Source organism: Parasteatoda tepidariorum, chromosome 3, assembly GCF_043381705.1.
Source record: "Parasteatoda tepidariorum isolate YZ-2023 chromosome 3, CAS_Ptep_4.0, whole genome shotgun sequence".
Classification (NCBI taxonomy): Eukaryota; Metazoa; Arthropoda; class Arachnida; order Araneae; family Theridiidae; genus Parasteatoda; species Parasteatoda tepidariorum.
Window position 1 is genome coordinate 3945750 of NC_092206.1, and position 13729 is coordinate 3959478.

The window sequence follows — 13729 nt, forward strand, 5'->3', positions numbered from 1 at the left end:
TTACCTATGGTAGGGATGAAAGCAGTGAAGGTAAATAAAACATGTTGGAGGAATATACGCACTACTGATCAAGAGTTTTAAAGTTGCAAAAACACTGAAACAATATCTATTTGCAAATGCAGGGTTGCCACTCAGGAGGGAAAGCCTGGAAAATACAGGGAATTAAATCACCTAAAATAACAGGGAAAATACAGGGAATTTTGAGTTTTCCTTTGGAAACTGGGAAAATACAGGGAATTTTGTTTATTATTTTCGTCTTTTAAAAAATGGTAACCACTTAAAGTGCAATCTATGGGATATTTAAGGATGATATTTCAGCTATATTAAACTAGTTAATTTACTCTAGCATTATTTGTTATAAATATGTTCAGCTGTTCCTTTTTACTTTTATGTTTTTTCAGCAGTTATAACTAGTGCAGTTAGCCCAATATAGCTCATACAAGAGTACAGTGATAGTGTTTTTCCTCTTAATATATTGTGTATAATATCTACAGGGAAATTTTTTCTTCTTCCAGATTTGAGTGGCAACCCTGTAATGTAAAACAAAAGGTAAATTTGCAAACAATTGAAAGTGCTGAGAGGGATTAAAATTGTGTCTAAAAACAATTAAAGATTCCATTAGTCTTGTGATACTTTTTGAAAACTATCCTTAGAATCTTTTTACCCCGATTCTAGGTTTTCCCGCCTCCTTTTAATGCTAGCCTGACGAAAAACGTAAAGTCGGGATTCCACTGTATAGCACTTTTAGTAAATCTAACATTATCAGGGTTGCCATTCCACAGGGACAACATGAAAAATACAGGGAATTTAAAAAATCATCTAAAATAACAGGGAAAATGTAGGGAACTTTGATTTCTTCCTTACAAACTGGAGAAAAAAACGGGGAATTTTTGTCTTTTAAAAAATGCTGACCTTTCAAAGCGTAATTTATGGGATATTTAAAGATGATAGTTCAGCTATATTAAATTATTTAATTTATTATAGAATTATTTCTTTTATGTTGAGCTGTTGCTTATTCAAGCAACTGTTGCTTTTTAAAGCTACTAAAACTAGAATCGTTATCTTAGTATAGCACACAAGAGTGCAGTGAATGTGTGTTTCCTCATAATATATTGCGAATAATATGTGCTTTGAAAACACAGGGAATTTTTTTTACTGTTTTGAGTGGCAACCCTAATTATGCTGCCTCTTTAGTAAGCTGCCTAAAAATTTCATATCTTTTAATATTTTTAATGAAATGTAGATAGTGGGAAATTCAACAGTGATGCCATAAGCCAGCTCCTAGAAGAGGCCGTGGGTGAAGGAACTGTTCACACTAATTTGTTGCCATCATGGTCAAGGTAATTCAAAGTTTTGAGTACTACTTTTGCGTATTTTATATGTTAACTATGTATCTAATATTTATTCTGTTTTTAATGTAATGGTTAGTAAATTTATTGACTTCATAATTAGAAATATTAAGGTGTCCAAATGTTTTGAAATTTCAGGGATATATTGTACGATGAATTAGGTTTCAACTACAGATGGGGCAGAGAAGATATATTGTCTTCAAAAGCCTCCAATTTCAAACAAAAATCACAGGATATAGCTCAGAAGAAGGTAAAGTTATTTGTTATTCTGCTTTTACAAAATGAATAAAACTACTAAGTTATTGATTAAGTACAGTGTACTCTCGATATCTCAAAGTTGAAGAGACGCTAAAAAAATTTCGCAATAGTGAGTTTTCGAGATAACTTGTCCATTAGTCCATTAGAGTCGTGAAACTTAATAACTGCTATTTAATATGTACGTAATGATAGCTGACTATAAGTCTAAATAAAACAATGATATTTTTATTTTTAAAAGTAAGACAAAATAATTATGCATTTAATAGAAAAGAATTGTTTGAAAAAAATTTTACATTGTCATTTTTCCGGAAAAAAATTCATTTTTATTTTGAAAAAAATTTGACATAACAAGGTTTTGAGAAAAAACTCTTCGACCTAGGAATTCAAATTCATATTACATGGCTATATAATGCCAAGGGGGGAAATATTTTTTTGACTTAACAAGATTTTCGAGATATCGAGAGTATACTGTACATGCATTTTAAACATGTATTGCCATTTAAGAAAGAAAAGTCTTGCCATTTAAGGAACTTTTTATTTTTAAAAAAACTCACTATAAATATTAACACGTTGAATTGAGTTACTTCCTTTTTGATTTTGTGAGTTATAATAATAGTATGTTTAGATATTTTTGAAAATGTATTTTAGTCTTGTTTAATATTTGTCACATTTTAATTTTTTATTTATTAGGATCCTGAGTTGATAGTGTGGAGAGCCAAGTGGGATAACTTCATGGTAGCATTGGGCACCAAGGAACTGCAGAGGTCCCCAGAACTAAAAGTTCTTGTTAGGTCTGGTGTACCCCATGAATACAAAGGAAAGATATGGAAAGGGTAAGGCCTCTCAATAAAAATCACTATTTGCATTTTTTTTTAAATGAAATTACATTAAAATGTGTTATATGGCATCAAAATGGATATATTAGGCAAACATTAAATCAACATCAATAAGGATAGGGTGTCTGCCCACCTGGAAAGTCATGAGAAATCATGGAAAGTCATAGATTTAAGTTGCCGAAATTTTTTTTAAAAATGGAATTTATCCCCCCACTCCCCCCCTTTCATGGTGTTCTGAATATCTGAATTTGTAACAAAATCCCCACTCACAGTCATATTTTATAAAAATATAAAATGTTTTTATCATGTTCTTTAAAAGTTATGGTGTTCTTTCAGAAAATGGAAGGAAAAGCATCATTCCTAGAGCGAATTATCTTTTAAACTTCTGTGATTTCAGAATTTTTATTATTTATTTATTTATTTTTTTATCAATTTAAAATTCTAACAGAAGCAAGCCAGTCATTGGCGAATTTTTTTTTGTTCTGAAATGGGAACAAAAAAATCAGGAGTATTTCTTTCCTTTACGATGAAAAAGAAAAGTATCTTTAGAATATAATTCTGCAGAAAAAAATTGTTTGCTTTTGTATTTTTTCAGCTATTTTATTGCTTCAACTCTTTCTGTACTGTTTTTTAAATTTAAAATCAATAAATAGGAGGATGCAGAGTATAACAGTTTTGGTTATACCTGTAATTTCAATGAATGTTATTATAATGCTTTTTAAATTTATTGTTATGTTTTTGTCAGAGAAAATAGTAACTTCGTTAAGTCATGAATTTGAAAATCTAAAAATGTAGCAAACACCCTGTAAGGAGTAATCTGTCATAATCAATTAAGGTGTCTCCATGAAATATTAAGTTGTAATGTTTTTCTTTCAGTTGTGTCAATATGTGGATAAAAGATTATAAATCTATGTTGGGACCTGATTATTATAAGAGTCTGCTCACTTCACAGCATTTTATCTCAAGACTGGATCCATCATCAAAACAGGTTCTTAATTTATTTCATCCTTTGTAAATGCTGTAATTGCATTACTATTTTTTTTCACATCACATTGACATTCATATTCTGGAAACATTTATTTCCCACTTTTTAACAATCAATAAACAAGAGCTACAATGGCTCAGGGGATAGAACATTCGCCTTCCAAAAGTGGCGAACCGGGTTTGAATCCCCGCGATGGTTGGTCGATATGAATTTCTCATCCGTCTTGCACTGACCACAGTGCTGACTTGAAATATCCTTAGTGGTAGACGAATCATGGGTTAGAGTCCCCTTGCTGCCAGGCTAACCGTGGGAGGTTCTCGTGGTTTTCCTCTCCTTGTAACGCAAATACGGATTAGTTTCATGACAAAGTCCTCCACAAAGGCAAGTTTCGCCCAATGCTTGATCCAAGAGTTCTCTTGTCTTCTGGATTGGGTTCAAAATTACAAGGCTACAGAGTTGAACATTAGTAGTCGTGAATTCTAAAATTGAGTCGGTGGTTGAAGGACGGTTATAAAATAAAATAAAAATCAATAAACAAATATGTTTTCTACCCCTGCAAAAAATATATCTTTTTTTCCCATACCTGATAATTTTGTTCTTGCCACTAGAGATGAAACGTTTTAATCAAACTATTTAATGTTTCTTATAGTTTGTAAAGAAATATAACACTGGTAATGGATTGTGGCAGTGGCATATTAATGAAGTTGCGCTGCATCTGTATGATGTTAATATGACTTTTAAATAGGGCCAATATTCCTCTTTGGCGACATAACAGTAAGACTTTGACATTACCATGAGAGGTTATTGGCCAAAGTGGAGAAAATTTCAAAAGTGTTTACCATTGGATCTACAGTGTAGTAAATTGTCAATGAGGCATCTATGTGATGTCACAAGATAGAGTAAACTATGACATCACATTGAAACTTCTTCCATGATTGGTGTGACTGTAATGTGATGTCACTCTACTAGCTCGACTGTAGTGTCACTTACCTACTGAGCTCTATTTTGAAAAAAGCAATTTTATGCTACAAAATATTTGAATTTTTTTTCAAACAGCTATAAAGTTATAGGCTGTTTTAAACTGTATTTTCCCCAAGTATGAAAAAAAATTATATATTGTTTTTCCAAATGTGTCAACAACAAAAAATTCACTTCAAATAGCTGTAAAATTATAAATTGTTTTTAACTGTTATTTTTACCCCAAGTATGATAACCATATTACATTTTTGCGAAAGAGCATTAAAGTTGTAAATGCTGTTTTTTTTAAAAATTCAATTGTGTTTATAATTTCACTGGTTCTGGCAAAAGATATATTACTTCTAAAACTTTTTATAGCTTAAAACTTTTTTACCCATACCAAGCCAAATTTTACCTGTGAATGTGTGCTTAAATGTTATATTTTATTTATTTTAAAATTATTAAAAATGCTCATAGATGAGGATAATCAATTTTTCAATCAATCAAACTAATAATTTCGAAATTTATTGAAGATTTATGTGTGAAGTCTTCAGAATAATTGTAATTTGTATATTTTTCATATTTACTTGTTTGAGAGCTTAGTTATAAAGTACATAAGAACTGTAATTATCTTGCTTGTTTTATGTTGCGACTGAATTTTTTAAAACTTTTATTTTTAAAAAAATTAAATTTGAGTTAACATCTATTTAAATGTATAACTGTTTTCAGATTGAGCTTGATTTGTTGCGCACATTGCCAAATAACCGTCATTATGAGAATCTTGATTCAGATGGTATTCCTAAACTGCGAAGAGTTTTGCTAGCTTACAGCCGTCATAATCCAGTAGTAGGATATTGTCAGGTAAAAATTATATTTAAATCATTTATACTTTTTTTCCCTTCATATTCACAGCTTCAAACTTCGGGTTTCCAAATGGAATTCAGTCTTTGATTTCGTGATGTTTTTATTTTTAGCTAAATAATTTTCTTCAACTGCTAATTGAATTTTTGCTATCTAACTATTACTCCCAAAAAGGTTTTTTTTATGTATATATTTATTTTATTGCTTTAGATCTTTAGTGGTATATACATTTTTGTATTATTATATTTTGTTTAGTAAACATATAATATTACCTTAAATTTTTAATTGTCATGTAAATGTAATATTTGGCAGTTAAACATTTTTTGTATGCAAGTGTTTTGCAACTTTATCATACTGCCAAAAGATTTAACACTTTCCTGTAGCATCTCATGTGTTGAAATTTGTATATTCTGTTTCAACATCTGAGGAGAATAGTGTTTTATATTTACTGTGTAGCACAGAACATAAACGTACATGAATGTGCGTAAAGCTGCATGAAAGTGCTAAATTTCTATAATGCTTATTGTAAATATGTATTTAGTTTGATAAACCATTTCAGTAAAAATGTTATTTCTAAAGTCAGTTCCATTTATTTTCTCTTAAAACTGTGCAGGTTCGCATGATTTGAATCCATTGATTTAAATCACCAGATTTTTTTTCTTAGATCATTGATTTTTGAAAATATTTTCAGACATTTAATTTAATTTAAGTAAGTAATGTAATAATTTAAATATTTTCAGACATTAACATACTTTAGTATTAATACAGGGTGCGTAGAGTTTTTAAAAAGCGCTCATTTACGTTTATTAAAAGCCCTTAAAGGTGCTTTTTTTTATTCCGGGTTAGTAAAAAGTGCTGAATTTTCTATGTTTTAATTTTTTCTTTGCCGTGTCGATTGTCGTTCTAAATTACAAAAAATTCATGATTTCCATAATTTCTCTGCAATATTTATCAGAAACTAGTTGTTTTATCATGATTATGTAAAGTTTTTAAAAATGCTTTTGAATTTTATTGATTTTATGTTTATAAATTAAGAACTTTAAAAGATAGCAAAAAATAATTTTTATTGCTGCATAAATCCTGATTAGAACTTTTTTTTGGAAAGTGCATAAAAATATTTTTTGATTGCTTAAAAAGTACTTAAAAGGTGCTTATTTTTTGTTGAAAAAGCTGATTACACACCTTGTAATAATCATAATTGTAAGATTCTTTTTATTTATTTAGTAAGTTAGTTAGAGTTTATTAATATTGATGGTTTTATTAAGAGAAATGATGAGCAAGTAATGTATGTAAAAGATCTAATATTAAAAAAAGAGTTAATAATGATAAAATTTATGTTAAATTTTTAAACTTCCTTATTGTTTATTAGTTCCAAGTGAAATACTTTGATTAATAAACATATTTTAAATATACCCCCTTTTTTTAAATACAAATACATATAAAAACTTATATTAAATCTGTAGTTTATATGATTAATAGAGAGAAACTTTCTCTGATAAAATTAATTTGGATTAATTTTTTTAATGTTTTTTGATCTAAGTTGTTATATTCTTTATTTTTTGTCTTAACTAACAAATTGGATCTTTGTTTTTACAAATTTATTTTATGGGTGTAAGTTTAAACAAACATAACTCTAATTTAATTTATTCATTGATTAGATTGTAATAATTATATTGTTATTTCAGTTAGAAATATTAATTATTTTAGTTATAGTAGTGTTTTTAAATAATGTAAAACATTTCTAACATAATTTATCAGAACTTTGATTAATACATGCATAAAAAATCTGTTTTTTAATGGAAAAAGAAAGATTTTTTTTAAAAAATAAATCATGATTTCTATGAACCCTGATACCATATTTCTTATATTAAAACAGGGATTAAATCGTTTAGCAGCCATTGCATTGTTATTTATGGATGAGGAAGATGCATTTTGGTGTTTAGTGGCTATCATTAAGTTTATAATGCCTGATGGATACTACACTCCAACTCTAATTGCCTCTCATGTGGATCAGGTATATTTTGATCAAATTTATAGTGTTGGGATAGCCTGGTTGGTAGGGCACTGGGCCCATGCCCAAGAGGTCAGAGGTTCAATCCTCGCTGGCCGAAGACTCCACAATGTAGTAAATGGTGACTAAACCACATTAAATCGATCGAGTCACAAAGTCCTCCATAACCCCATAACAAGTAATACCTCTAGGGTACTGATCCAGGAGTTTCCTTGTCTTCTGCATTGATTTAAGATTACAAGGCTACTGAGTTGAACATTAGTAATCGTAAACCCGAAATCGGGTCGGCTGATCAACGATGGTTATTAAATCTCCAATTCAGTACCCCTAGAGGTATAATTTGTTGTCAAAACATTGAGGACTATATGACCTGACAGATTTAACGTGCAGCTGTCACCATTTACTACATGGCTGGCTAGATTCGAACTCCCGTTCTCATGAACGGGTGAGTGCAGCGCTTTGCCAACCAGGATATCCCGTTCGGTAAATTTTGGTGTCAGTTTGCTATACATTTCTGAAACTTCTAGTGCTAGACAGTGTTATTTGGTGAAAAAATAAGTTCAGTCTTAAAATTCTTTTGGAGTGGCACCCTTGCCATAAGAGAAAAATATTTTTCTTTTGATAATTTTTAAATTATCCATTTAATACACGGTTTTTTAAATTAAATTAGTATTATTTAATTTTAAAAACTTGAACAAATTGTATTAAGAAGTTTCTGAGTTATAATAGTTTATTGTAAAGATATTTGTTTAGTTATACAAACTTATTGTAGTGTGCTTTTGCATGGTTTGTACCTAATTAATATTTCTTCCCCTCTAGAAAGTTTTGAAGGATTTGCTGGCCGATAAATTACCAAGATTAAATGTTCATCTTGAGCAAAATAATGTAGATTTATCGCTCTTTACATTCAACTGGTTCCTTACTATTTATGTTGATAATGTACCACCTGAAATTTACTTGAGAATATGGGATGTATTTTTATACGAAGGTAGTAAGGTGAGTTTATTTTATGATTTAATAACTATTTCTACTGCAACTAATTTCTAAGTTTATTTTTATTAAAAAAATAAATTGTATGATTAATGTATTAAAACTAATATTCTGGTCCAGAATTTTTTTAAATGTTGTGATTGCTATTCTTGTACAAATATTTTAAATGTAAATGGGTAACTTTTTCTAACATTCTTAGTTCCGTTAGCGTTTAGTTATTTGTTTGAAGATATAATAGTAAATACAAGCAGTATTTTCACTGGTTTTTGACAGACCTTTACAATTTCACTGTACGCAAAAAATTATGCAAAAGAAAAAAACACATTAATTAAATAAATCTTAATTAGTTACTGACCAAAGTTCAATTATCATTCGAAATTACTAAAACAATTATATTATAGAAGATTTAGAATGTCAAAAAAATAGTGATTCAACTCTTATTAAATAATAATGACTTAAGTAAAAAAGGAAACCTAATACATTTTAAAAACAAATCAAACTACATGCACTGAGAAAAAGTAACATTAAAAATGCTTGATTTTTCACACATGACTCTACTTATCTTTAAAGTAAACACTTGGAATATAGTTTCAAAATTATGTAAATCTGTGTGCTCATTTACACATCTTACTACTTTATATAAAAACACTAATGTGTATGTATGTAGATAGATTATTAAAACCTATTATACTTTTTTTTATTGGCAATGAAGACCTGAAATAAAGTGAGTTAACAGCCCTAAACCAAAAAGCTTGATGTACATATTCACTAATTTCTGAATGAAATTTTTTTTTCTTGTGTGGACAACGAAAAGCTGAGAGCAAACTGGGTTATAAGTTGGGCAAAAATGTAGGGTTACAGCCAAACAAATTCTTATAAATACACTTAATTTTTAGAACACCAGCCTGAAATATCAAGTACAAGAGCAGTCATAAGCATGAAAAAGGAAACAATATCTAATATGTTTTTGCCCACTTTAAACAGATATTTATTCTTTCTTGAATTATGCTTATTAATTTGTGCAGATGATAATTTTAAATTGTGCAGCTAAACAAACAGTTTTTCTTTGAATTCAACTATCTTTCAGTTTTAATTATGTCTAAATTTTATAAAACTCTTGAACATACAAATTTTTATTTTATGTGCATAATTATGTTACATAAGCTATATTGCTTTAGTTTTAATGATGCTTCATAAGATAAGTTTCATGATTGAAGAGTGCCAGCTATGCTTTTTTTCTCTTACATTTTAAGAGTTTATATTGTAAGTTTATGTAAGAATAAAGAATATGTTACTCTGAATACTGATACTACAGTTTAAAATTGTAATGTATATAAATTGAATGAAATGTTTTAAATCAAAAGTTTTTCGGATAGATACTTTGCATGTTTTTAGAACTTTAAAAAGAGAATCAGCATACATGCAAAACTAAATCAATTGAAGTGTTAGTTCTGGTGAATGAAAAAATTCTTCTAAATTAGTTCTGGTGAATGTTTATGAAAAAATTCTAATTCCATATTTCTGCAGTTTTGCCAGGTTTGTTTGTGCAGTATGTGGTCTAGGGTTTTTATGCAATAAGTTAGAAGTCAATTTGTTGTCCAATTTAGGCTTTTTTTCTCTATGAAGTTTTTGCATTATTTCTTTTAGTTGGTTGCAGTATATTTCTGCTGTAATGTTATTAGGTAACGGTGAGTCAGTTTCTATGGTGATAATTAGATAATCATTAATGACCTTTTATTCAAGTTAACCTTGTGTCTTATTTAGAAGATCGAAGTTACCTTTGCAAAATTTTTAGAAGCCAATTTTATACTTTCTGTTGCATAGTGTCCCTAGAGTTAAATTCATGATTTGCGATGCCTTAGTTCTGCTTAAAAACTTGTGCTTTTCATTGTGTTTGGATTTCTGGCCATTCTATTTTCAAGTAAATTAAATTTATTAAAAATATTTTTAATATTTTATAGAACTTACATTGGTTTTATTTTTAATTTTTGTACAATTTTTCAACAAATATGTTTGATTTCTCAAAATAAATAATTAGAAATAGAATGGTAAGCTTATGTCAAATAATAAACATCAAATTATATTTTCGCAACATTATATAGTTCAAATTTTATCCATGAAGATCTAATGCATAAATTGAATGACATGTTTGTGTAACTAAAATTTCACAGGAATTATCATGGTGTGTAGCGTTTTTAAAAAGTTCTTAAAGGTGCTTATTTTCGATTTTCGTTTTTTAAAAGCCCTTAAAGGTGCTTTTTTCAAGGAGTGTTTTTAAAAAGTGCTTAATTTTCCCTTTACGAAAATCTCATTTTCAAAAAGGGAAAGTGGATTGTCTTTGTGTATTATTTTAAGGTGTGCTTTTCACATTATTCTATTCAACATTTTCACAATTCATTCAACCACAATTTATTTCGGGGTACCGTCGGTCGTTAGCTTATGAAAGCATCAATCCTTTTACATGTTTGATGAAATATTTATGAGTTCGCATGTGCATCTACTAAGCTGGGTACGGTGAGATTTTAGCACTCTCGTGTGCACCTCTGCTGCATTTTGCAAGATATTCTCAATTTTAGGCTTCATTTTCCAGCTTCTGATGTAGAACCAAAACATCTCTTAATCATTTTATAATGGCTAATATAATCAAGGCAAAAGTTCTATGTCAGAAACTAGGTATTTTATCGTGATCATGTAAAGTCTTTGAAGAGTATTTTGTTATTGTATTACTTAAAAATATTTTTTGTTGAAAGATTTGGCTACGCACCCTGTATATGTTGAATTGTTTTGGAGCTACATTTCAAAAAGCTCTAGCTTTGTATGGGTACTTGTGCTGAATACTAGTACACATAAGAAGCTGGACTAAATTACATAAGCCTCTAATTTTCCAGTGTTAAATTTATTGTCAGCCACCTTGTAAAACTCTGTAAATACGAGGCAAAAGGAATATTGGATTGTAATTTGTTTTTCAAAACTAATTTGTCACATTTTAATGATATTCTTTCCCGAAAATTGTTAGTTTTTTTTATTGTAGGTGCTCTTCCGATACGCATTGGCCTTCCTGAAGTCTTTTGAGAATGAAATTTTACAAATTAAGGACTACCTTGCATTAAATAAACACTTGAGAAGTATTGCAGAAGAATGTGTTGATATTAAAAAATTAACACATGTAAGTGCATTAAATTTTATAAATTTTTTCTTTTTTGATTGATAATATTTTGTCTTGGTAATTACTACTGCAGTATAATTATTCAGTAGACTCTGTTTTTTTTGTTTGTTTTTTTTTTAATTTTTTTTTTTGGAAGCTGCACGGGTTTGTTAAGAAGAAATTTGGATTCGTTAGCAGACCCCTCACAAAATAATTTATCTTTCAATCGGACCCTTCGCAAATATGTTTATCTTCATTATTGTTTTATTAATCTAATAAACCCTTCCCAGGGGGGGGGGGAGAAGACAGTTGTAATCGAATTAAGTTTTGTTTTCGGCAGATGCTTCTTACTTTATTCGTCTGAAATGAATATTCTGCTTTCAGCAGAATAGGCCAAATATTTGTATGTAGCATCTCTAATTTAATAGCAGCAATTGCTGTTTATTTTTTAAAATTTAAATTTTTTTTTATTATAATTTTACAGTGTTGAGCATAATCTTGTATCTCTTTACAATTTAAAAACTCCTTGAAAAAGTTTTTTGCAATAACAGGACCCTATTTGCATAAATTCACAAAAGCAGGACCCTGGTTGAATGAATGTGACTTAACGTTTATTTTATATTCACAATTTTACAAAAACGGACCTTTCACAAAATGTCTGAACAGACGCCTGAACTGGTAATAGTGTTAAATTCAAAACTGCTTGAAAAAAATTTACTATTTATAATTTATTGATTTCCATGTTTCATATTAGTTGTTAAAAAAATTTAGTAATGAAATTGTTCAGGGTTGTCACTCTACAGGGAAAACCTAAAAAGTGCAGGGAATTTTGAGTTTTTCGTTAAAAAACTGGAAAAATTCATTATATTTTATTTCTGTCTTATTCTCACTCAAAGTGCAACCTATGGGATATTTAAAGATGATATTTCAACTATATTACATTTTATTTACCATAGCAATATTTGTTTTAAGTATGTTCAGCTGTTCTTTTTTTTCTCTAAAGTTTTTTCAGAAATTATAACTAGTATAGTTATCCCAATACAGATCATATAAGTGTGCAGTGATTGTGTTTTTCTTCTTAATATATTGTGTATAATATGTACAGGGTAAACACAGTGATTTTTTCCCCTCCAGATTTAAGTGGTAACTCTGAATTACTATTGCAGTATAATTATTCAATAGGATCAGATTTTTTTTTTTTCGGAAACTGGTAATAGTAACTCAACAGTTGAGTTTTTGAAAATTATTATGTTATTGCTCAAAAAAATTTGCTATTTATTAGTTTTCATGTTTCATATTTGTAATTGTTGTTGCTTACATTTAAACAAATTTATTTTTTCCTTTTAGATTGCTTTCAATGAGCTTAATCCCTTTCCACAGAAGATGGTGAATACTAGAAGGAGTCATAATTTCCAGATTATTCGAGTAAGCTGTCCTCATTGCTTTAATTTTCTGAATAAGTTTGTTTCTAGCATGTTATCACTAAAAAATGTTTTATTTAAAAGGGTGTGTATAATAATTTTCTCTTAGAAAAGTGAAACTTTTCTTTTATTCGTGCAGATGTAAATTTCACCAAGAATATAAATGGTGAAACTATTTGGGACTGTAATAAACGAGTGGTGCTGAGCTTTAAACAGAATGTGTTTAAAAAAATCGGATGTCAGAGTTATAATAAAATGATGGTATTCATTCAATAGTGCAGTCTGTCATTGTGAAGAATCGGTGTTCCCTCTCATGCACAGTTTTGAAGACCATCCTGCTTAAAATTGGTGGGAGGCAAAGGCAGCCTTTGATATCAAAACTATGAAGACTTAACCCCTCAGCAATAGCTGCCTTTAGTGTATTTACTGGATTGTTATTATATGATTTAATAATTTACTCATCAATTTTAAATTCTATTATTAGAAAATTTGAAATAACAAAAATTAATGTTAGAATCTTGTCAGAGATTTGTCTTACAAATTCGCCACTGAAATATTACAGATAAACCAGTTCCAGTAGAGTATTAACATTCCTTATTTGTTAAATATCAAAGAATTACTTATGCTTATATATTTAACCTGCAAAAACTAAATCTGACTTACTTTATAGTTAAAACCCACCAAAATTTCTTTATGCATGTCGGTAGAGGAAATACGTAATAACCTTTGACAAGATTAATTCTAATATTGTATGAAAATCAGAGGAACAAAATTGATTCAACCCCAAATGAAGTATAGAAATGGATAAAATAGAGTTTTTGTTCTCTAGTTAGGTTAGGTTTTCTTCCTCAGTGTCTAAATAACTACCAAATGACATTAGAAAAGCAAAGAGATAAAGTCTTGCAAAGTGAGTTAA

At 29.0% G+C, this 13729-nt stretch overlaps 1 protein-coding gene across 1 annotated transcript in view; it reads left to right on the forward strand.

Annotated features, from left to right (window-relative positions):
* LOC107436528 (TBC1 domain family member 2B) overlaps window positions 1-13729 on the forward strand; it is a 37661-nt gene that overhangs the window by 20356 nt on the left and 3576 nt on the right. The window contains exons 10-18 of the mRNA XM_043043125.2: window positions 1244-1340; window positions 1488-1599; window positions 2298-2440; window positions 3320-3431; window positions 5115-5246; window positions 7123-7260; window positions 8077-8253; window positions 11279-11413; window positions 12740-12817. Coding sequence (XP_042899059.1) covers window positions 1244-1340; window positions 1488-1599; window positions 2298-2440; window positions 3320-3431; window positions 5115-5246; window positions 7123-7260; window positions 8077-8253; window positions 11279-11413; window positions 12740-12817 — 1124 coding nt within the window. The remainder of the gene's footprint in view (window positions 1-1243; window positions 1341-1487; window positions 1600-2297; window positions 2441-3319; window positions 3432-5114; window positions 5247-7122; window positions 7261-8076; window positions 8254-11278; window positions 11414-12739; window positions 12818-13729) is intronic.